The sequence below is a fragment of the Nomascus leucogenys genome, chromosome 12 (assembly GCF_006542625.1).
Source record: "Nomascus leucogenys isolate Asia chromosome 12, Asia_NLE_v1, whole genome shotgun sequence".
In the NCBI taxonomy this organism is placed as follows: Eukaryota; Metazoa; Chordata; class Mammalia; order Primates; family Hylobatidae; genus Nomascus; species Nomascus leucogenys.
In genome coordinates this window covers 4,758,594-4,781,683 of record NC_044392.1, presented here as the reverse complement: position 1 = coordinate 4,781,683, position 23,090 = coordinate 4,758,594, and the positions used below count along the sequence as shown (strand labels likewise).

The following is a 23,090-nucleotide window of genomic DNA, read 5'->3' as shown; positions in this document are numbered from 1 at the left end:
AATCTTAGAGTTTGGGCAAAGCATGAAATTCAAGGACTAGCGGATTTTCAGAGGCATGAGTGGGTTGATATAATCTTTAGAAGTGTGGTTACTCAGGTGAGACAGTTCATTGGTTGACATTCAGAAGTATGTTCACTGGAATGAGTTAAATCCTGACTGGCTTTTAGAAACAAGGAGTTGTCACTGAGTGGTTTGCTTGCAAAAAAAAGTATGGTCACTGATGGGTGTTGTTCATTGATTAAAAGGTTTTAAAACCAGTTCTGGTAATTACTTGTTACTAAAGGCATGGAATTCTCATTTATTGATTAGACGGGTTTAAAACAGACTCTGACTTGATACCATGGCCTCAGAAAACAGTCAGTCTTTTCATAAGAGTGTGGGAATGTTTAACTTCTCGATTTTTCCTTTTGGTCTTCACTCAGCCAAGGCTTTCGGAGAGACCAACAAAAATTATCTAGATATTTACCATTATTGTTGATTTTATTTGAAGACGAAGGTTCATTTGGAAAGGGCTAATTTTTAGTTCAAGTGTCAATCAACATGGTTTTATCCTGTTTTTGTCTTTGAGTCATATACTGAATCATCTATCAGGGCAGCAGCTGTGTAGATGCAGATGACTCTAGAAAACAGACATTAAGCAACTGTGAGAAAATGACTGGAAATATAAGAATCTGAAAGGCACTCTGGACACATGGCGCAAGATTTTTCAGGCCTAAGAAAACATGTTTAAACAACTCCTTGAGTCTACCTTAGATAGCTAGGTTGTGTTTTCTTTTAGCTTATATGTAAATTGTTCCCTTTTACCTGGGCTGTTAATCTAGGTACAATACGAAATCAGAGACTAGATTTTGTGCCTCTATGATGTAATCTCTGAGCCTCTTCATGAATTTGTTTTTCTATTCTATAAGAGATTCTTGCTTAAGTAATCTAGATATAGCAGCCTGTTACCTGAGGATCTGCTAAAGCATTTCCTTTTGCTTCTAGTATCTCATTTACTCTAGGTCTCTACCTTTACCAATAGTAATTTCTTTGGGTAGCATCAAGACATTAAACATATCAGCTCCCAGTTCATATATTTACTGTCTGATTTTTAGCAATTTGATATGCCTAGAGAGGGTCACATTTCAGTCATTTGAGTTGATTTGGCTTTCGGTCAAGGCATTGAATTCTACAAGAGCATGGACTACTATACTGTAAGAGAATTAATATAGCCTAGAGGAAATACCATAAATGTATACTGCTTATTCCATGTGAATGCCAACTACTTCTGATTCTCCTTCTCGAATGACTCAGAAATAGTGTATTATCAGATCAATAGCTGAAACCCATGTACCCAAGATTGTATTATTCTGCTCTAGTAATACCAAACCCAACACAGCAGATGTAATGGGGGGCTATTATTATTATTTGAGATGGAGTATCACTGTCACCCAGGCTGGAGTGCAGCGGCCTGATCTCAGCTGATTGCAACCCCTGTCTCCTGGGTTCAAGTGATTCTCTTGCCTCAGCCTCCCGAGTAGCTGGGATTACAGGCATGCACCACCACACTCAGCCAATTTTTGTATTTTTAATACAGACAAGGTGTCACCATGTTGGCCAGACTGGTCTCAAACTCTTGACCTCAGGTGATCTGCCTGCCTTGGCCTCCCAAAGTGCTGGGATTACAGGCGTGAGCCACCGCGTCCAGCATGGGGGGCTATTATTTGTAATAATCCATCTAGTCGTTACGTGAGGCAGATTGGTCAGTTTAATTGAGTTATGATGGGACAACCACCACTGAATCCTTCACATATTTGAAGGTGGCATCAATTTCTGTTAATCCCCTAGTACAGTATTATTTTCAAAATAGCTTTATTGAGATATAATTAACATATAATAATATGCACATACAATATTTTGACATATGTATACACCTATGAAACCATAACCATAATCAAGATAATGAACATATCCATCACCCTCCAAAAGTTCCTCATGTGTATTGCATCCCTTCATCTGAACCCTCTCTTCCTCTTTCATCCCCTGGCAACTACAGATCTTCTTTCATTACAGATTAGTTTGCACTTCTAGAATTTTATATAAATGAAATCATACGGTGATTTTTGTCTCTTTTCTTCACTCAGCATAATTGAGGCTTATCCACATTGCTGTGTGCAATAGTTCATTCATTTTTATTGCTGAGTAGTATTCCATTGTCTGGATACCACAATGTGTTATTCCTCTGATAGGCATGACTCTCTTTCTCCGTCTTTTCCAGTTTTTTACTATTACAAATAAAACTGTTATGAACATTTATGTACAAGAATTGGGTATCTAGTAGACAGCATATAGTTGGGTCTTCCTTTTTCATTTTATCTGAAAATTTCTGCCATTCAATTGAGGTGTTTGGACCGTTTATATTTATGTGATTACTGATATCATTGGATTTAAATCTACCATCTTGCTATTTGTTTTCTATTTTTTTTTTTTTGAGACAGAGTCTCGCTCTGTTGCCCAGGCTGGAGTGTAGTGGCATGATCTCAGCTCACTGCAACCTCCGCCTCCCAGGTTCACGCCATTCTCCTGCCTCAGCCTCCCCAGTAGATGGGACTACAGGCACCCGCCACCATGCCCAGCTAATTTTTTGTATTTTTAGTAGAGTCGGGGTTTCACCATGTTAGCCAGGATGGTCTTGATCTCCTGACCTCGTGATCCACCCCCCTCGGCCTCCCAAAGTGCTGGGATTCTAGGCATGAGCCACTGAGCCCGGCCACTGTTTGTTTTCTATTTGTCTCTTATGCTTTTTCTTTTCTTCCTTTTTTGTCATCTTTTGGATTGAGTATATTATTCCATTTTGTTTTCTGTTAACACATTAGCTATAACCCTTTGTGGTATTATTTTAGTATGTTTGGGGTTTATTGCATACATCTTTTACTGACTACCTTCAAGTAATGTTATACTACTTTATGTACTGTATGAGAACTTTATAGCAGTTGTATTCCAATTCCTCCCCTCCTGGCCTTTGTGCTTTTGTTATTCTACATTTTACTTCGAAATACATTATAAATCCTACAATATATTTTGTTTTGTTTTGTTTTGTTTTGTTTTGAGACAGAGTCTCGCTCTGTCGCCCAGGCTGGAGTGCAATGGCGCAATCTCGGCTCACTGAAAGCTCCGCCTCCCGGGTTCACGCCATTCTCCTGCCTCAGCCTCCCGAGTAGCTGGGACTACGGGCGCCAGCCACAAAGCCCTGCTAATTTTTTGTATTTTTAGTAGAGACGGGGCTTCACCATGTTAGCCAGGATGGTCTTGATCTCCTGACTTTGTGATCCACCTGCCTTGGCCTCCCAAAGTGCTGGGATTACAGGCGTGAGCCACGGCGCCCAGCCTCGCCTGACTAATTTCTTTTTGTGTTTATGGTAGAGACAGGGTTTTACCGTATTAGCCAGGATGGTCTCGATCTTCTGACCTCGTGATCTGCCCACCTCAGCCTCCCAAAGTGCTGGGATTACAGGTGTGAGCCACCACGCCCGACCTACAATACGTTATTTTTGCTTTAAACAATTCTCTTAAAGACATACAAATATCTCTCTCTCTCTCCCCCTCCCTCTTTCCCTGCTCCCCCTTCATTCTAAACAGAGTCTTGCTCTGTTGCCAAGGCTAAAGTACAGTAGCACAATCCTAGCTCACCGTAACCTCAAACCTCCTGCCTCAGCCTCCCTTCAAGCAGTAGTAGCTAGGCATACACCACACCAGGTTAATTTTTTTTTTTTTTTTTTTTTTTTAGAGGTGTGATCTTGCTATGTTCCAGGCTGGTCTTGAACTCCTGGCCTCAACCAATCCTTCTGCCTTGGCCTCCCCAAGTGGTGGTATTACAGTTGTGAGCCACTGTGTCCAGCTTTCACTTTCTTTCTTTAATGAATCAATGGCACTCAGCAATAGCCACCCAATTCTTTGGTCCAGACAATTACTGTTTTTCTCATATTTCTCAAGTGTCCAAGAGTTTTCCAGCTACTACGTCCCTTTTCACCGTAACCCATCCCAGTTAAACACAGGTGAAAGTCTGAGCTTTCACCTGCTGTAGTACTGTTATAGGAGGTCGGGAACTATCAATATTCTTTCTACTGCCAGCGTTGGTGTCCTCGTCATCCTCTAGCTGGTGAGTGAGCTCACCCCAGAATCCCTTGGAGACTGCTTTCTAGGATGACTTGTGGTGCCAAATGTTTTTTAGTTTGAGTTCCCTAGAAGTGAACCAAAATGAGGGTGCTAGTTCAAGTAATTAATTGGGGAAGTATTCTCAGGAGAAGCAGAGTTAGGAAGCAAGATAGGGTAGGGTGAAAAAGCTAAGCAAGAACTTGGTCTTGGCTGGAGACCAGCTTTAGACTGATCCCACAGGGAGACTTGGGAGAACAAACTGTATCCCACTTAAATTCAGGGAACTGATTTTTTATCCCTGTGTCAGACAATCAGTCAATCACTGGCAAGGAGTGGGTATCGGCAAACAGCCTCCTATGCAACGGGGACTCCTATTTGGCTGAGGGAAATTCTCTGAAGAAAAGGGTAGTTGTGAGTTGTTATCAACCAACATTTATAACAGCTGGGAAATGGGTGCCCAGGTAGGTAAAGGGAGTATGGGCAGGGCATCAACAGTATGCAGTACAGTAACTGTCCTGAATGTTTAGGGATGTGCCTCTGATCTCCAGTCTACACTTGTCCCAATCCTATTGTCTAAGCTCACAGGGTCTTTTGAGGGTGAGCTACACTGATGCTTTTATCTCAAGCTTGGGCTTGGGAGTCTTAGCAAGGTTGGTAGCTTCCACATTATGGCCATGTTCCCCAACACTGCAGTCATTCTTCATCAAGGTTCTGCCAAACTCTCGCAGAATATGGTTCCTTATACTCATGGAACCAAAGAGACCTGCATCTTTGTCCCATCTCAAGGGAAACACAAAGCAAACCTCTCTTCTGAATGCCTCTTTTATAAATAAGAAAATTGAGGCTCAGGGAGGCTAAACAAATTTTGCGACAAGGCTGAAAAAGGTAAAGCTGGGACCACACTTAGGTGCTGACTTACAGGCCTTCCACTATATCAGGGAGGCAGACTATGGTCCGTGAGCCAAGCCCACCTTCCCCCTTCCCCTACCTGTATTTTAAGCAAAGTTTTATTGGAACACAGCCATGCTCTCTTGTTTATGTATTGTCTATGGCTGCTTTCCCACTATAATGGCAGTTGTTAGTTGTTAGTAGTTGTTACAGAGAAAGTAAGACTTGCAAAGTCAAAAATATTTACTATCTGTAAATATTTTGGCTACATCATGCTACTTCTGTGAACCTCCACAGACTTCTAATTCTAAGACTCAGTTATTCTAAGACTTTAGTTGGAGGAGAGTGACATAGCACAAGGTAGGTCTTGAAAACCTACTTTCTTCTACACTAACAAGAAATGAGGGCAGCTCTAGTGCTACTTAGCTAAAGGAGATTTCAAAAAGTCCTAGGGAGAGCTGGGTGTGGTGTCATGTGACTGTAGTGCAGCTACTTGGGAGGCTGAGGCAGGAGGATCACTTGAACCCAGGATTTTGTCTCAAAAAAAAAAAAAATAAAATAAAAATAAAAAAGCCTGGAAAGAAAGAAGGATGAATCAGCTTAAAAGATAGTCCTTAAAAATAACAATAAAAATACTGTGGATCTTCCAATTCAGAGATCTGCAGCGTTTGTGAATGAATGAATATTGGTATGTACAAAGGAAAAGTCTGGAAGGATACAGACATACAGTAGGTGGTTACCTTTGGTGGAAGGAAAGGTATTTAACTCTTTATTTCTTCTATATTGTTTGTGTATGTGTGTATATATAGTATAACTATGTACTTTTTGCAATTAAAAAAACACACACACAATGAGAACGAGAGACAGAGAGAGAGAGAGAGAGAGAGACCTACCTCCTCCAAGTGGTATTTAAGAAAAGAATCTTTCTAGAATGATGGATGCAGCTGTGTTCATAGTGGATGGTTGACTTAATGACCTCACTTGCCCCTGGCATCCATCCCATGATTGATAGGCTGCCTCAAACTCCTCAGGCTCTGTGTTCCTTTATGAGCAGGGAGCTGGAAGAAACATTCAGAATAAAGCAAGTATTACAATTTCTGCAGAGGCAAACAAATTGCATAGTTGTGTTTGAAGATACAACTGCAAATCTTTTCTCATTTCTCAATAAGCTAGTATGAAGACTCAGTTGTGGATGTCAGAAACCCAATCAAGAAATATTTCACCTTTTTTTCAGAATTGCTTCAAGATATAAAGGGATGGCTGTTTTTTTTTTCTATTAGAAAAAATACAAATAATACATGAGCACTGAAAAACATTCAAACAATACTCATGTGTATAAAATAAAAAGTGAAAGTTCTCCCTTCAAATTACACTCACCAGGGTAATAACTGCATATAATTTGACACTAGAATACCTGTAAGTAGGTATTTACAGGTATTTCCATTCATATTCAAATATTCATCGTTAAACAAAATGGCATCAGGCTACATATAAAAAAGCATTTTTACTTTCACTTAATGTATCTTGGGCCATGGAATATATAGGTATATTTAGATTCATCTCATTCTTTTTATGGGTGCACAATATTCCACTGTGACTGTACTACATTTTGTTTTTTTTTTTTTGAAGCAGAGTTTTGCCCTTGTTGCCCAGGCTGGAGTGCAGTGGCACGATCTCAGCTCACTGTAACCTCCGCCTCCCAGGTTCAAGCGATTCTCCTGCCTCAGCCTCTCGAGTGGCTGGGATTACAGGCGCCTGCCACCTCGCCTGGCTAATTTTTCGTACTTAGTAGAGACCAGGTTTCACCATGTTGGTCAGGCTGGTCTCAAACTCCTCACCTAACGTGATCCACCTACCTTGGCCTCCCAAAGTGATGGGATTACAGGCATGAGCCACCACACCCGGCCCAACAATGTCTCCACTTTTAGACACGTAAGTTGGTCCTCTTTTGTGTTGTAGTGCTGCAACACTAAATATCTCTTTTTTTTTTTTTTATGAGACAGAGTCTTGCTCTGTTGCCCAGGCTGAAGTGTAATGGTGTGATCTTGGCTCACTGCAACCTCTGCCTCCTGGGTTCAAGTGACTCTCTTGCCTCAGCCTCCCCAGTAGCTGGGATTACAGGTGCCGCACCACCACACCCAGCTATTTTTGGTATTTTTAGTAGAGACTGGGTTTCACCATGTTGGCCAGGCTAGTCTCGAACTCCTGAACTCGTGATCCGCCCGTCTCGGCCTCCCAAAGTGCTAGGATTACTGGCGTGAGCCACTGCGCCCGGCAACACTGAGTATCTCTGTACACAAATATTTGGACTGTGTGTACAAACATTTCTTTTGGACATATTCAAAAGGTTATGCATATTTAATTTCAACAGATATTAAAATTGTTCTCTATAAAAAGGTTGTACAACTTAGAACCTTACCCCCAATTTATACTTTCTCATTGTTTCTTATTTCCCATTTTCCTAATTACCATCAAGGTTGAGGATCTTCTCATGTTTATTGGCCATTCGTGTTGCTTCTTTTGTGAATTGTTTTTCTTAGTCTTTGGTCTTTTTTTATTTTATTTATTTATTTTTTTGAGATGGGAGTCTCTCTGTTGCACAGGCTGGAGTGCAGTGGCGCTATCTCGGCTCACTGCAATCTCCGCCTCCTAGGTTCAAGCAATTCTGCTTCAGCCTCCCGAGTAGTACAGGCGCCTGCCACCACGCCCAGCTAATTTTTTGTATTTTTAGTAGGGACGGGGTTTCACCATATTGGCCAGGCTGTTCTCGAACTCCTGACCTCTTGATCCGCCCGCCTCGGCCTCCCAAAGTGCTGGGACTACAGGCGTGAGCCCCCGCACCCCGCCGGGTCTTTAAAAAATGATATTGTCTCACCCTGCCCCCCTCCCATTGGTTTGTAGGAATATCTTTTAAGTTATAGATATTAACTTTTTCCTTTTTTCTGTCTGTCTATAAGGCCCAAAATAGTAACTATTTCTACAATTGAAACATCCCCAATTTACATTTACTGTTGAGCATGATAATGACTTTCACCACATAGAGACTTGTAATTTTATGTAGTCAAATCTGTCAAGTTTTTTCTCATATTGCTTCTGGGTTCCCTGTCAAGCTTAGAAACACATCTCTTCCAAAAATTACAGAAATATTTTTCTACTTTTTCTTCCATGTTTATAACTCTTTTTTTTTTTTTGAGACGGAGTTTCGCTTTTGTTGCCCAGGCTGGAGTGCAATGGCGCGATCTCGGCTCACCGCAACCTCCGCCTCCCGGGATAAAGCGATTCTCTGTCTCAGCCTCCAGAGTAGCTGGGATTACAGGCGTGCGCCACCACGCCCCGCTGATTTTGTATTTTTAGTAGAGTCGGGGTTTCTCCATGTTGGTCAGGCTGGTCTCGAACTCCCGACCTCAGGTGATCCGCCCGCCTTGGCCTCCCGAAGTGCTGGGATTACAGGCGTGAGCCACTGCGCCCGGCCATGCTTATATCTTTAATCCAACCATATACTATTTTTGTGAAAGATGGAAGTAAGGCTCCCCTCAAGTTAATTTTTCTCCAATCTGGCTTGCAGGAAAGGGGTTTCTGTGGAGATTTTACCGAGCAACATAGGGAAACAGCTGCCTGGCGACCTACTCCTTTTTGACACCCACACTTGCTCGGCACCTTACATACACTGCGTGATTTTATCCTAAAGCGACTTTTAAAATCCCAGTGTGTAGACAGAGAAACTGGGCGTCACATAAGGTAAGTCACCTGCACGGCTGGCCCCGGAGGAGACCGGTACGATCCCAGAGAGAAGTGCTGAGCGTAAGGCACCCGGCGCCGCGCCCGCTTTGCAACCTCTCGCGACAGTTGTACGTCATCCGAGAGCGCCGTGGAAGTCGCGCTGCAGGCGTCGCGCCAATCTTCGCTCTGAGGTGCTGTCTCACCGGTGAGACCTGGAAGCGTGCGAGTCTCGCGCTGTGTCGGACCTGCAGCCCCTGGCCTTCCGCCACCATGGAGTACCTCATCGGTATCCAAGGCCCCGACTATGTTCTTGTCGCCTCCGACCGGGTGGCCGCCAGCAATATTGTCCAGATGAAGGACGGTGAGAGGAAGCAGGGGAGGCCCGGCCAGGCCTGGGGTGTAGGGGCGGCCAGAAGGAGTTTGTCGGGGGTTGAATAAGTACCAGGGAGGATCTGAGAGATGGAAGCCGGCCTGCCCTGCCCATACTTATTTTATTTATGTATTTTTTTTTTTCGAGATGGGGTTTCGCTCTTGTTGCCCAGGCCGGAGTGCAATGGCGCGATCTCGGCTCAGCACAACCTGTCTCCCGGGTTCAAGCGATTCTCGTGCCTCAGCCTCCCGAGTAGCTGGGACTACAGACATGCGCCACCACGCCTGGCTAATTTTTGTATTATTAGTAGAGATGTGGGTTTCTCCATATTGGTCAGGCTGGTCTTGAACTCCCGACCTCAGGAGATCCGCCCGTCTCGGCCTCCCAAAGTGCTGGGATTACAGGCGAAACAGGCAGACAGGTCTGGGACCTTGGCATTTGCCCCTCCAGGGCTCCTGGGTCAGTGCTCTGCTCTGGCCTTCGCTAAATGCTTCTTGCTTGGTGAGAGTTGCCTAAAGGGAATCAGTTTATAAATGTTTAAGCTCCTGCCCAGAACCTGGCTGTCTAGATCCCCGAATCTCTGATAAGTTTCCTGGTGTCGCTAGTAATGAGGTTGGTTTGTTGGCCGCGTAAGGTGGGATCCTGGGGAGAGTGAGACTGTGGGACCAGAAGCTTGGCATTTTCCTTCCGCTGCCCGTATCTTCCCGTGGCTCCCGATTCGTCATTTCCAGTTTTCCACAGCAATGACTGCCAGGTTTTCCTTATATTTAAGTAGTTAATGGAGTTAAGAGATTGGAGCCCTGTCATTTATTTGCCTTATGAGTTTGTATAAGTTATTTTGCAGTGCCCAGATTTCCTCATCTTTAAGATTAGCAATACCAAACTCACAAACTTGTCGGGAGGATTGAGTAAATGAGTTATGTGCAAATCCTTAGCACTAGGCAGGTACTTAATAGTACGAAGTGTATGTAGGTGCCCAAACATATTAGTCAAATGAACATTAAGTCATCTGAACCAAAGCTTAATACTTTTTCAACAGTAGCACGTCTTTGATCAGTTAAGGAAAACAAACTTAGATTCTGCAGAAAAACAACCAAAATCTTCTTAAAATTATGTATTGAGTAATTTGCTATAGAGAGACATAGAGTAGAGTAGAGTACAGTAGAGTAGAGTACAGTAGAGTAGTTAGGGGCAAAATATCTGGACTCACTGCATAGGTTGAACTCAGGTTCTGCCACTTGTGACCTTAAGCAAATTTCTCTAACTCCGTGCCCTAGAGCTAACATCTGTAAGGTGGTAATGTAATAGCACCTATCTCAAAACGTTAATGAATTAATGTAAATCACTTAACATAGCACCTTATACTTTATGAAATTCTATGATTAGTTTGTAGAAGTTTTGTTTGTAAGCCAGTCCTTCCAAAGGAGTGAATTTGTTTTGAGAGTAAATTTGTCCGTTATTTTGAATACTAAGGTCTTTGACAAGCAAGTGATTTTAGCATTAAGTCATGTCTAGGTAGAACAATAATCATTACCTTTACAGGTCTTTTGTTTCATCCCAATAATGTATGTGAAATCACATTGAAAAGTAGAATGTGCTTTAAGCCTACTTATATACACAGTACTTTTAGTCATTATAGGGGATGCAGTATATTACTTATAACCCATAGAAGAGTCCAAGACATTAAGAAAACAAGGAAATAAATGCTGCAAGATGATTTCATATAATAAAAGAAGTATTACTAGTTAGTAGTAGGTTGGTTTTTAAATTAATGAGTTCAAGAGCAAATCCTAAGAGTAATAAAAGAAAGATAACTATGGTATGGGAGAAAGATGAATTTGAGTTAGTTCTTGAAAAATAATTGGAAATAATTGCACTCTGCACATTCCAATTTTCCCTATAGTCTTTTCTGGTATAAACAATTTATAATAGAAATTTTAGTATTGTATGATGACTTTTTAATTTATTTTGTTTATTTATTTTTGAGACAGAGTCTCGCTCTGTCACCCAGGCTGGAGTGCAATGGCACGATCTCGGCTCACTGCAACCTCCACCTCCTGGGTTCAAGCGATTCTCCTGCCTCTGCCTTCCAAGTAGCTGGGATTACAGGCGCCTGCCACCACGCCCAGCTAATTTTTGTGTTTTTAGTAGAAATGGGGTTTCACCAGCTTGGCCAGGCTGGTCTCAAACTCCTGACTTCAGGTGATCCACCTGCCTCGGCCTCCCAAAGTGCTGGGATTACAGGCGTGAGCCACCGCGCCCAGCCGTATGATGACTTTTTTCTAATCATTGATTTCACGATGGAGCTTGTTTAGAGTAGGCAAGAATGCTGAAAAAATAGTAACCTTTTGGGACTCCTTTCTCCAAGTATAAAATGATAATACAACTTCCAATCAATTGTCCAGGATGTCACTTTGTAAAAACATTTTGATACTATAGAGTAGACATTTGCTGAGGATTGCCACCTTATTAAATGGTACAACTTTTGGTTTGCTTATATGCTGCATTTCATGTCTGTTTTCTCTTTGCCTATGTAGCATTGCTTTTAAGTTACTCGGAGTACTCCAGCCCACACAGAATTCTCTCTTTTCTGAATTCCTATAGCCTGTATAATCCGAACTACATTATCTAACACTGAGTATCATAATATTGGACATGTATAGAATTCATTAGTTTTTCTCACTTGTGAGTTAGACGGGGGTAAGTCATATTATTAACATTTCACACATTTGAAAATAACATTTCACACATCTGGAAACTGGGGCTTAGAGAGGACAAGTAATTTGCCGAAGTTCAGAGTGCCAAGTCCACATCATAACCAAGGTGTCTTGGATTCTAGTCCAGTTGGTTTTCCACAGTATAACATGCTAATGTTGTTTATTTTGTTGGCCATTTGTTTCATGTATGTGGATCTTGTAAGTTCCTTGTCAAGAATCAGAAATTCCCCAGAGCTACACAGGCAGTTTCCTGTACAACTCAGGGGTCTCTAAGTATCTATTTCTTATGTTTTTATTAAATATGTTGCCCTCTGCTACTCATTGGACATATTCAGTGTTTAGAAAACATTTTTGGCCTTGTATTAAGCTAATTTTAAAGTTCAACAGGTTACTGCCTAGAATTTTAGCCTTTCTTCTAAGTGACATAAGTTCTTTGTAAACAAGCTCCCCCTTCAAATAAAAATAGCTTTTTTCTTATTATAAAAATAATGCAAACTTATTGAATAATATTTTCTTATAAAAGTGAGGCATGTTAAGTATAGAAGTTTTAGGAAATACCAACAAGCAAAAAGAAGGAAACGAAAACTGCCCATACTCTTACCACTGGCAAGCACTTAGAATATACCCTTCTGCTCCTTTTTCTTTGCATACATAATATAAGTGAATGTTTTTCTTTTATTAACAAGTTTGCAAACTAACAATCTTTAAATCTAGCCTGTATAACAAATAAAAGTGTGTTTGTTTAGGAGTTTTGAGGCAATTTGATACTATCTACAGGTGGATTTTGTGTGTTTTTTCCCTCCAAGTCTAAGAAGCCATATTACTGGTATCTATAACTCTGAAACACTTGTAAAGTATTTGACAGTAGCATTTTGTTCTTTAAATCCTATTAAAGGATTTTGACATTTCAGAAGCTTTCAAACAGGAAACATGTCTCCCAGGGAAGATTATTCAGCACTATTTGAAAAATGAAAAGTGAAAGTGAGAGTGAGATAGGAAGATTTAGTCCTTTTCTGAAGCTGCAGACTGAATGTGGAGTTTTCTTCCTTAGGCAATAACTGTAGCCTGAATATTTATTTATCTATCTAATCGGAATGAGTCTGGTTCAGCTAGATAAGATTAGAGTATTAAGATTTTTGTGAGGTATTTTAAATAGCTTACTGTCAAAATATTCACTAGAATTTTTGCTTTGGCAATCATTTTAATTTTCTCTTTTTCTTTGGAAATGGAATTTGTTTACTTTTTAAAGTGATTAATATTCTCAGTTGATTTTCTATTCTTTCTTGAGATGGTTGCTTAATTTTAATTGTAGCACCAGTTATTTTCATATATGCTTTTGTATGTGTATAAATATAATAACTAACATTTGTGGAAACATTTTAAGGCTTTGTTATCATGAGCCTAAAGATAATCGCCATTGGCTGGAGTCCTTCAGTTTCTTCTGTTGTTCTGTTCCTTGCATTTCAAATGCCTTTAAATGCTTTAAATTGTATTTTCAATTGGTAGCTTTCATGTATATTCTCCAACTGAAATTGGCATTACACAATATGCTGATGGTTTAACATGAATAGTGAAAGAGATAAATTGATACCATTACCTATTAAAATCTTCTAAAAGCAATGATTAGTGAAATTATTCAATATACAGTCGTCCCTTGGTATCTGTAGGGATGGTTCCAGAACCCCTGCAGATACCCAAATCTATAGATGCTTAAAGTCCATTATATACATGGTATAGTATTTGCATATTACCTATGCAGATACTCCTGTGTACTTCAAATCATCTCTAGATTATTTATAATACTTAATATGACATAAGTGCTATGTAAATAGTTGTTATACCATATTGTTTAGGGAATAATGACCAGAAAAAAAGGCAGTACATGTTCAGGATAGATGCAAGCATCCATTTTTTTTTTCTGAATAATTTTGATCCATAGTTTGTTGAATCGTGGATTCAGAATCCATGGATATGGAAAGCCAACTGTAGTAATTAATAAACCTGTTTATGGTTACATAAATAATGATGGTCAATTTCTGTTAAGGCAGTTTCTAACACAGTTTTTTTCTTTGAGCAGATCATGACAAGATGTTTAAGATGAGTGAAAAGATATTACTCCTGTGTGTTGGAGAGGCTGGAGACACTGTACAGTTTGCAGAATATATTCAGAAAAACGTGCAACTTTATAAGATGCGAAATGGTGGGTAAGACTTACAGTTTTTGTTGGCATATGAGTTTATTAGGGCTGCCATTACAAAAGTCACAGACTGGGTGGCTTAAACAACAGAAATGTATTTTGTCACAGTTCTGGATGTTAGAAGTCAAAGATTAAGGTGTTGGCAGGGTTGACTTCTGAGGCCTCTCTCCTTGGCTTACAGATGGCCATCTTCTCCCTGTGTCTTCACATGATTTTTTCCTTTGTGCTATATCCAAATTTCCTCTTCTAAGAATACCAGTCATATTGGATTAGGAACTCATTTTAATTTAATAACCTCTTAAGGATCCCTTCTCCAAATACAGTCACATTCTAAAGTACTAGGGATTAAGACTTCAACATATGAATTTTTGGTGGACAAAATTCAGCCTGTAACAATTGGTTTGTCTTTTTTTTTTTTTTTGAGACGGAGTCTCGCTCTCTCACCCAAGCTGGAGTGCAGTGGCGCGATCTCGGCTCGCTGCAAGCTCCGCCTCCCGGGTTCACACCATTCTCCTGCCTCAGCCTCTCCGAGTAGCTGGGACTACAGGTGCCCGCCACCACGCCCGGCTAATTTTTTTTTTGTAATTTTAGTACAGATGAGGTTTCACCGTGGTCTCGATCTCCTGACCTCGTGATCCGCCCGCCTCGGCCTCCCAAAGTGCTGGGATTACAAGCGTGAGCCACTGCGCCCGGCCATTGGTTTGTCTTTAAATTTGAACTGAAAAATAATATTCTTTAAGACTTATGTGGTCATATTTTCTTTTTTTTTTTTTTTTTTTTTTTTGAGACGGAGTCTCGCTCTGTTGCCCAGGCAGGAGTGCAGTGGCTAGATATCTGCTTACTGCAACCTCCACCTCCCAGGTTCAAGTGATTCTCCTGCCTCAGCCTCCTGAGTAGCTGGGACTACAAGCGTGCACCACCATGCCCAGCTAATTTTTGTATTTTTAGTAGAGACGGGGTTTCACCATCTCTTGACCTTGTGATCTGCCCGCCTTGGCCTCCCAAAGTGCTGGGATTACAGGCATGAGCCACCATGCCCAGCCCATATTTTCATTAGAGTTTTCTATGTTTAAGAAGTTGTCTAGACCCTAAAGATTCTAATCCTTCATAAAAGATTTTCTACAAAAATCCTAGAGCAGAGAACTGTTGTAACACTGATAGCTGGTAGATAAAACTAACACCATCGGCCTGGTATGATGGCTTATGCCTGTAATCCCAGCAATTGGGGATGCCAAGGTGGGAGGATCACTTGAGACCAGGAGTTTCAGACTAGCCTGAGCAATGTAGTGACACCTCATCTCTACAAAAAAAAATCTTCTTTTTTTGAGATGGAGTTTCACTCTTGTTGTCCGGGCTGGAGTGCAATGGCATGATCTCGGCTCATTGCAACTTGTGCCTTCCAGGTTCAAGCGATCCTCCTGCCTCAGCCTCCCAGGTAGCTGGGATTACAGGCATGTGCCACCACGCCTGGCTAATTTTGTATTTTTAGTAGAGACAGGGTTTCTCCATGTTGGTCAGGCTGGTGTCAAACTCCTGACCTCAGGTGATCCGCCCACCTCGGCCACCCAAAGTTCTGGGATTACAAGTGTGAGCCACCACACCCGGCCTTCTACAATAAAGTTTTTAAAAATTAGCTGAGTGTGGTGGCATGCACCTATAGCCCTAGTTACTCAGGAGGCTGAGGCAGGAATATTGTTTGAGCCCAGGAGGTCGAGGCTGCAGTGAGTTATGATTGTGCCACTGTACTCTGGAAGGCAGCAAGACTCTGTCTCTAAAAAAAATTTTTTAAACCAACCAAAAAAAAAAAAACCCAACACCATCTTGGAGGTAAGGATGGTAGTATCAGACTTTTTAACTGTTAGATATTTCAGAGGATGTGGTTTGAGTTTAAAAGTGTCTGAATCTGGCCAGGCACAGTGGCTAACACCTGTAATCCCAGCACTTTGAGAGGCTGAGATGGGAGGATCACTTGAGGTCAGGAGTTTGAAACCAGCCTAGGCAACAAAGCAAGACCCTGGCTCTATAAAAAATAAAAATATTTAGCTGGGTGCAGTGGTGCACGCTCATAGTCCCAACTACTCAGGAAGCTGAAGTGGGAAGATCGCCTGAGCCCAGGAGTTCAAGGTCTCAGTGAGCCATGATAGTGCCACTTTACTCCAGCCTTTGCGACAGAGTGAGACCCTGTCTCAAAACAAAGAAACAAAAAAATCTGAATCTCAGCGTCAAAAAACCTAAGTAAACCTTGGCTTTACTAATTTTTATGTGATAAGTCATTTATCTTCTCTGGGCCTTTATTTTCCTTATCTGTAAAATGAATTATAATACTAATGAATAATACATATGAAAATGTTTTGTAAACTTAAAGCATTGTGTAACTAACTGTAAGTATTTACTGTGCCATAATAGGGTTCTACCCTACTCTCTGGTAGGTTCCCTTCTAGAGAGATAATTAAGACTTTTGTGAAGTATTTTGTGAGCTCTCTCTGGGGCAAACGAACTCTTATCCACTGGGAAAGCCTCCCTAGCAAACAATACTAGCCACTAGGCCTCTGATCCAGGAACGTTTGCAGTGGTGGTCTGGCAGAGAAAACCTTATTTCCACTTACTTCACAGTTCAATAACAACATTATACATTGCACTGGTATAATATGGAGCTATGAAGGAAGTTAATTTGAATATACTTGCATGTGTAAAATGACCAAAGATCTATTCACATAGTTTTTTGGGCAGTGGATTTAGCATTCGTATTCTATTCCATAAATACTTTTGAGGGCCTCTTCTATGGTAAGTATTCTGCTTAATACTTCAGAGAATTCAAAGATGAATAAGGCTTAGTCCTGACATTCAGGAACATAAAGTACATGGTACTTAGGTTTATGCAGGTTTAGAATGTTTCAAGAATTCTGCTTTTTTTTCCAGTGGTTCCACTTTTTGCCTGCATAACAAATGAAGTATGTCAGTAATGCTTCTGAAGTCCAGTAGGTACTGTATGCCTTCACTGGCTGTCCTGAGAGAGGGAGAAGAGTGAACAAGAGTAGCAAGAGTTGTTTGTTACTTGGGTTTTAGGGTCTAAAGTCAGTGCAGAGACAAAAACTGTATTTGGTTAAAATTGCCCTTAAAGACCCTTAAATTACCTGCCAAGTACAGTTTTGTGTATGTAACTCTATGTAGTAATTCTTATATAAGTTAAAGAACTGAGCTAAGATAAGGGAAAGAAAGAGAAAATCTATATGCAGATAATCAGGCGTGACTTTTCTGCCTTTAGGATAATGGTCAGATCTTTAGTGGTGTTTAGGGGGTTAAGTAAAGAATTGAATAGTATTCCCACTTGTCCAGGTTCCTTCTTTTTTTTTTTTTTTTCTTTTTTGAGTCAGGGTCTCGTTCTGTTGCTCAGATTGGAGTGCAGTGATGCAGTCTCAGCCCACTGCAACTTCCAACTCCTGGGTGCAAGCGATTCTCGTGCCTCAGCCCTCCTGAGTAGCTGGGATTACAGGCATGCACCACCATGCCTGGCTAATTTTTTGTATTTTAAGTAGAGACAGAGTTTCGCTATGGTGGCCAGGCCAGTCTTAAACTCCTGTCCCCAAGTGATCCACCCACCTGGGCCTCCCAAAGTGTTCTGGGATTACAGGTGTGAGCCACTTCTTTTTTTTATTTTTATTTTTATTTTTATTTTTGTTGTTGTTGAGACAGGGTCTCACTCCTGTCGCCTAGGCTGGAGTGCAGTGGCACAATCATGGCTCATTGCAGGCTCGACTTCCCAGGCTCAGGTGATCCTTCCACCTCAGCCTCCCAACTACCTGGGAAAACAGGTGTGCACCACCAACCCTGGCTAATTTTTATATTTTTAGTAGAGACGGGGTTTCATCACGTTGCCCAGAATGGTCTTAAACTCCTGGGCTCAAGTGATCTGCCTGCCTCGGCTTCCCAAAGTGCTGTGATTACAGGCATGAACCACTGCACCTGGCCAAGGGTTGCTTTCATTATGATTTAATATGCACTAATAGACTTGTGAGGATAAAGTACAATAATACATGTGAAAACACTCAGCATAGACCCTGAAACATAGTTGCTGCTCAATAAATATTTGTTAGGATTTTAATCTGAATCTCTCCTAATTTGACAGTGGTATTTGAAATGTTGTAAGCAATTACTTAACTACACTGCTGTGTGCCTTTCCATACTGACATTTTCCGTGTGGGCCCACTGAGTTATGGATCATTCTTATGCCTTTTGGCACTGGTCCCATTCTACAGGGGGATTAAGCTCCAAAGTGAATGCGTTATTACATGCACACCTGATGCCATTCCTCTGGGTTGTACCTTTGTTGGTATGACAACTTTTATTTTTGAAGTTTTAACACTTGAGATACTCTATTTTTAAAAATATTGCAGAATGGTGGAAATGTTCTTTTTCTGTGGCTTATACTTTTGAAAGTCATATTATACTTCTTAATAAAGTTACATTTAAAATTTTTTTTAATAAACTATGACTCTGAGGTAGTCCTAACTTCTAGCCTCTCTTTTCCCAATATCCTTTTGGTTACTGTTTTCATTTTTTTAGAGACAGGGTCTTGCTCTGTTACCCATGCTGGAGTGCAGTGGCACAATCATAACTCACTGCAGCCTTGAACTTCTGGGCTCAATTGATCCTCTCCACTCAGCCTCCTGAGTAGCTGGGACTACAGGCATGTACCACCATGCCTAGAAATTTAAAAAAAAATTTTTTTTAGAGATGGGGTCTAACTATGTTGCGCAGGCTAGTCTCAAACTCCTGGGCTCAAGCGATCTTCCCACCTTGGCTTCCCAAAGCTCTAGGATTACAGGCATGAGCCACTGTGCCTGGCCCCCAATATCCTTTTTAAAATAAACTTTTAAAAGATTGTCATCTAAGACGTCTTTCTTTTTTTTCACTTCCTGTGTATTCGTGCCCCTTTCCTTCTACGGCAGAAACCACAGTGTGTTGATGAATAAATAGTTTAAGCAAGGCTGCTACAAGTTTCATTCCACAATAGAACTGGTTCTGTTTGTGGCCAAGAATTGCTGTCAGTACTAACCAGCTATTTCATAGCTGTTGCATGAGGAAAGGGACTACAGTAGGATTGTACCCCTCAGTCTATGCTTTGTTTACTCTGAGTGTACAAAAGATGGTGGGCTTTAGGAACAGGGGTAGTGAATAATTTGGGGCACTGTTACTCCTTCTGCTTTACTTTAAGTATGACTCTTTATCTCTTCTACCAGGATATGAATTGTCTCCCACGGCAGCAGCTAACTTCACACGCCGAAACCTGGCTGACTGTCTTCGGAGTCGGGTAAGTAATATATCAGACATTGTTAGATAGAGCAGAAAAGTCCTTTGTGCTTCTTTTATATTCTCATTATACATGAGTAGTATTTTTGCCCTTTTTTGGCCTTCCAAAACCCTTCCTGTTGCTACTTGTTCATTCTTAAGCCCAATGTCTTTGTGCACAGTTGTTATTAATAGGTACAGCCCAAAGGGCAAATATTCATTCCCAGAGAATTGGTTGGGACACACCAATATGAAGGCCTGTGACAACTTACCCTTTTTTTCCCCCTAAAAACTATTTTTTAGAGCAGTGTTAGGTTCACAGCAAAATTGAGAAGAAGTATAAAGATTTCCCACATTCCTCCTCACCCACATGTATAGCATTCCCCATTATCAGCATCTTCCACCAGGGTGGTACATTGTCACAAATGATGAGCCTACATTGACAGTAATCACACAGGTCCATAGTTTACATTAGGGTTTACTTTTGCTGTTGTGCATGTTATGGGTTTGGACAAATGTATAATGACATGTATCTACCATTACAGGATACAGAGTATTTTCACTGCCCTAAAAATCCTTTGTACTCTACTTATTCATCCTTTCCCATCCCTGCAACTCCTGACAACCACTCATCTTTTTACTTTTTCCATGGTTTTGCCTTTCCCATCATGTCATGTAGTTGGAATCGTGGATTATGCAGCCTTTTCAGATTGACTTCTTTTATTTGGTAATACACATTTAAGGTTACCCTATGTCTTTTCGTGGCTTGATAGCTCATTTCTTTTTAACATTGAAAAATACTCCATTGTCTAGATATACTACAGGTTATTTATCCATTCACCTACTGAAGGACATCTTGGTTGCTTCCAAGTTTTGGCAATATGAATAAAGCTACTGTACACATCCATGTGCAGGTTTTTGTTTGAACATAAGTTTTTTTGTGTGTGTAAATACCAAGGAGTGTGATTGCTGGATCATATATTAAGAGTACGTTTAGTTTTTTCAAAGTGTTTTTGTAGCAAACCATATTACTTAATACCTGTGACTGGAAGTCTCTATGTGTTAGTGAAAGTAGAACTTTGAAAATAGTAATTCAGATTTTTTTTATTTTTATTTTTTTGAGATGGAGTTTCACTCTTGTTGCCCAAGTTGGAGTGTGATGATGCAATCTTGGCTTACCGCAACCTCTGCCTCCTGGGTTCAGGTGATCCTGCCTCCATTTCCCAAGTAGCTGGGATTACAGGCATGCGCCACCACGCCTGGCTAATTTTGTATTTTTAGTAGACACGCGGTTTCTCCATGTTGGTCAGGCTGTCAGGCTGGTCTCGAACTCCTGATCTCAGGTAATCTGCCCCCCTTGGCCTCCCAAAGTGCTGGGATTACAGGCATGAGCCACCGCACCTGGCCAATAATGTGGATTTTTATCTCGAGATTACTTATCTGTGTTTCTCTTTTTTTCTTTTCTTTCTTTTTCTTTTTCTTTTTTTTTTTTGAGACAGGGTCTCACTCCAGTTGCCCAGGCTGGAGTGTAGTGGTGTGATCTCAGCTTACTGCAGCCTCAACTTCCCGGGCTCAGGTGATTCTCCCACCTCAGCCTCCCAAGTAGCTGGGACTACAGGTGTGCACCACCACATCTGACTAATTTTTTGTATTTTTAGTGGAGGCAGGATTTCATCATGTGGCCCAGGCTGGTCTTGAACTCCTGGACTCAAGTAGTCTGCTGGCCTTGGCCTTTCAGAGTGCTGGGATTATAGGAATGAGCCACTGTACCTGGCATACTTCCCTGTGTTTTTCTATGACTTTTTCCCAAAGCATACAGCATTGTTCCTCCTTACTTATTCTAGCCTTGTTGCTGTTCTAGAGCTCACTCAATTTCATCAACAGCATGTTAAAAGATGCAACACTAAGTTAAGGATTGAATGCATTAAAGATTGTGTAGGTTGTGCTAGGAAAGTTCATATGGTTGCTAAAGGTGTGTGTTATTCCCTTCCCACAGGGACTAAATAAATAGAGCTTTACCATGTGACCTCACCCCCTGTGCCTGTTTACTCATCTGTGAAATGGAGATAACTTCCTAACCCCACAGGAGTGCCAGGAAAATGAATACTTGTAAATCATAATATTTAACATTCATATGACTTTTGCCCAAAGCATTTTGCTTAATAATTTAATCTACTCACTATTCCACTGAGAAAGATAGTAGTTGATTCTCTATCACTGAGATGAAGTGAAAGGCATAAAGTGGCAAAGGGACTAGCTCCAGGTCACACAGCAGGTCAGACAAAGCTAAAATAATGGTGCCATAATTATTTGACTATTCTGCTTTTGATTCTTCAGTAGTGTTTCTAGAACACTGATGCTATTCATATTTTTATTATGGTTTGCGTTTTCATCTGTACTTGCTTAAAATAACAAGTTACTTTTTTTAAAGTTACTTACTACAGATATAAAGCAGTTTATTTTCTAGTGCCTAATAATCTTGGACTGATAATTTCTCAATAAATAGTACCTCTCAGTGCTAGCTTTGACCAAGGGCTTGTACGATCTGAGGGATCATGAAGTTTGAAGAGAAGCTAGAGACATGTAGGATTGAGAGGAGGAGGCAAATTTACATACATTGTTTTGACCTGGGTGAAAGATCAGTAGTCTTTTCTTTAAAAAAAAAAAAAAAATTATTTATTCATTTATTTTTCTCTTCCAAGAAAGTCATTGTCACCAAGTGGTCTTTTCGTCACTCCTCCTTGAGAAAGGAAAATGGGTCAGATATTAGTTTTTCTGTCACCTAGAAGTTCCTGTGGTGTTCAGCATTTTATGGCTTGCCATGTACAATGTTCCTCTGACTTATCAGGCAGAACCGGAATAAGAATTCCAGCTTTGGGCACAATAAATACTGTGTCATAAATACCACAGACATTAAGTGAATTAAGCTCCTTTTTGGAATTGAGATAAGAATGGCAGTGTGCTTCATGCAAATGCAGTGAATCTGGTTTAATCTTCTCCTAGCAGAAATGTTTGATGTCTTAACAAATATCCCTTGTAGACAGTGACATGGGGCTCTGGTAAATATTGACTACCTCTGCCTGAGCTTTTCCAATAGGTCCCATCTCTGCTCCCCCATCTGCTTATCAAAATAGATTCTTAGTTCTAAAATGTGAATTTATATTTTAGTCATTTTATTTTGGGAAGAGAGATGATAGTTTGTCAGTGTTCCTAATAAGTGCAAAGTCACCAAATTTAGTATATTTACATGGTCACACCAGTTGGCAGATGTGACTCATTTTGGGTCAGCCAGTTACCATGTATAACTTTTGTGTCTGTAGCTCAAATTGTTTGATTTGTAATTTGCTCTGTGTATGTGTGGTGGTTTGGTTGAGAGGACATTTACTACCACTGAGTATGTAATGAATCTTACATAGACTGGTTCATTAAAATGTAGGCAATTTAGCATTGTGGTTAAGAGCATAGTCTCTGGAATTGGACTACCTGGCTTTGAATATTTGCTTACTGACTTACTAGCTGGATGTCTTTGGACAAATTCTAAGCTTAATTTCCCTACTTACTAATTTCAAAAAGTTATTATGGAGATTAAATGAGGTAATGATGCAAAGCTCTTAATTTTTTTTTTGAGACAGGATCTCACTCTGTCATCTAGGCTGGAGTGCAGTGGTATGATCACAGCTCACTGCAGCCCCTTGACCTTTCAGGCCCAGATGATCCTTCCACCTCAGCCTCCCTGGCAGCTGGGACTGTAGGTGCATGCCACTATGCCTGGCTA

At 40.8% G+C, this 23,090-nt stretch overlaps 1 protein-coding gene across 1 annotated transcript in view; it reads left to right on the top strand.

Moving 5' to 3' along the window:
• Window positions 1–8,883: 8,883 nt before the first annotated feature.
• PSMB2 (proteasome 20S subunit beta 2) overlaps window positions 8,884–23,090 on the top strand; it is a 41,159-nt gene continuing 26,952 nt past the window's right edge. The window contains exons 1-3 of the mRNA XM_003273404.4: window positions 8,884–9,103; window positions 13,907–14,029; window positions 19,267–19,337. Coding sequence (XP_003273452.1) covers window positions 9,013–9,103; window positions 13,907–14,029; window positions 19,267–19,337 — 285 coding nt within the window. The 5' untranslated portion in view covers window positions 8,884–9,012. The remainder of the gene's footprint in view (window positions 9,104–13,906; window positions 14,030–19,266; window positions 19,338–23,090) is intronic.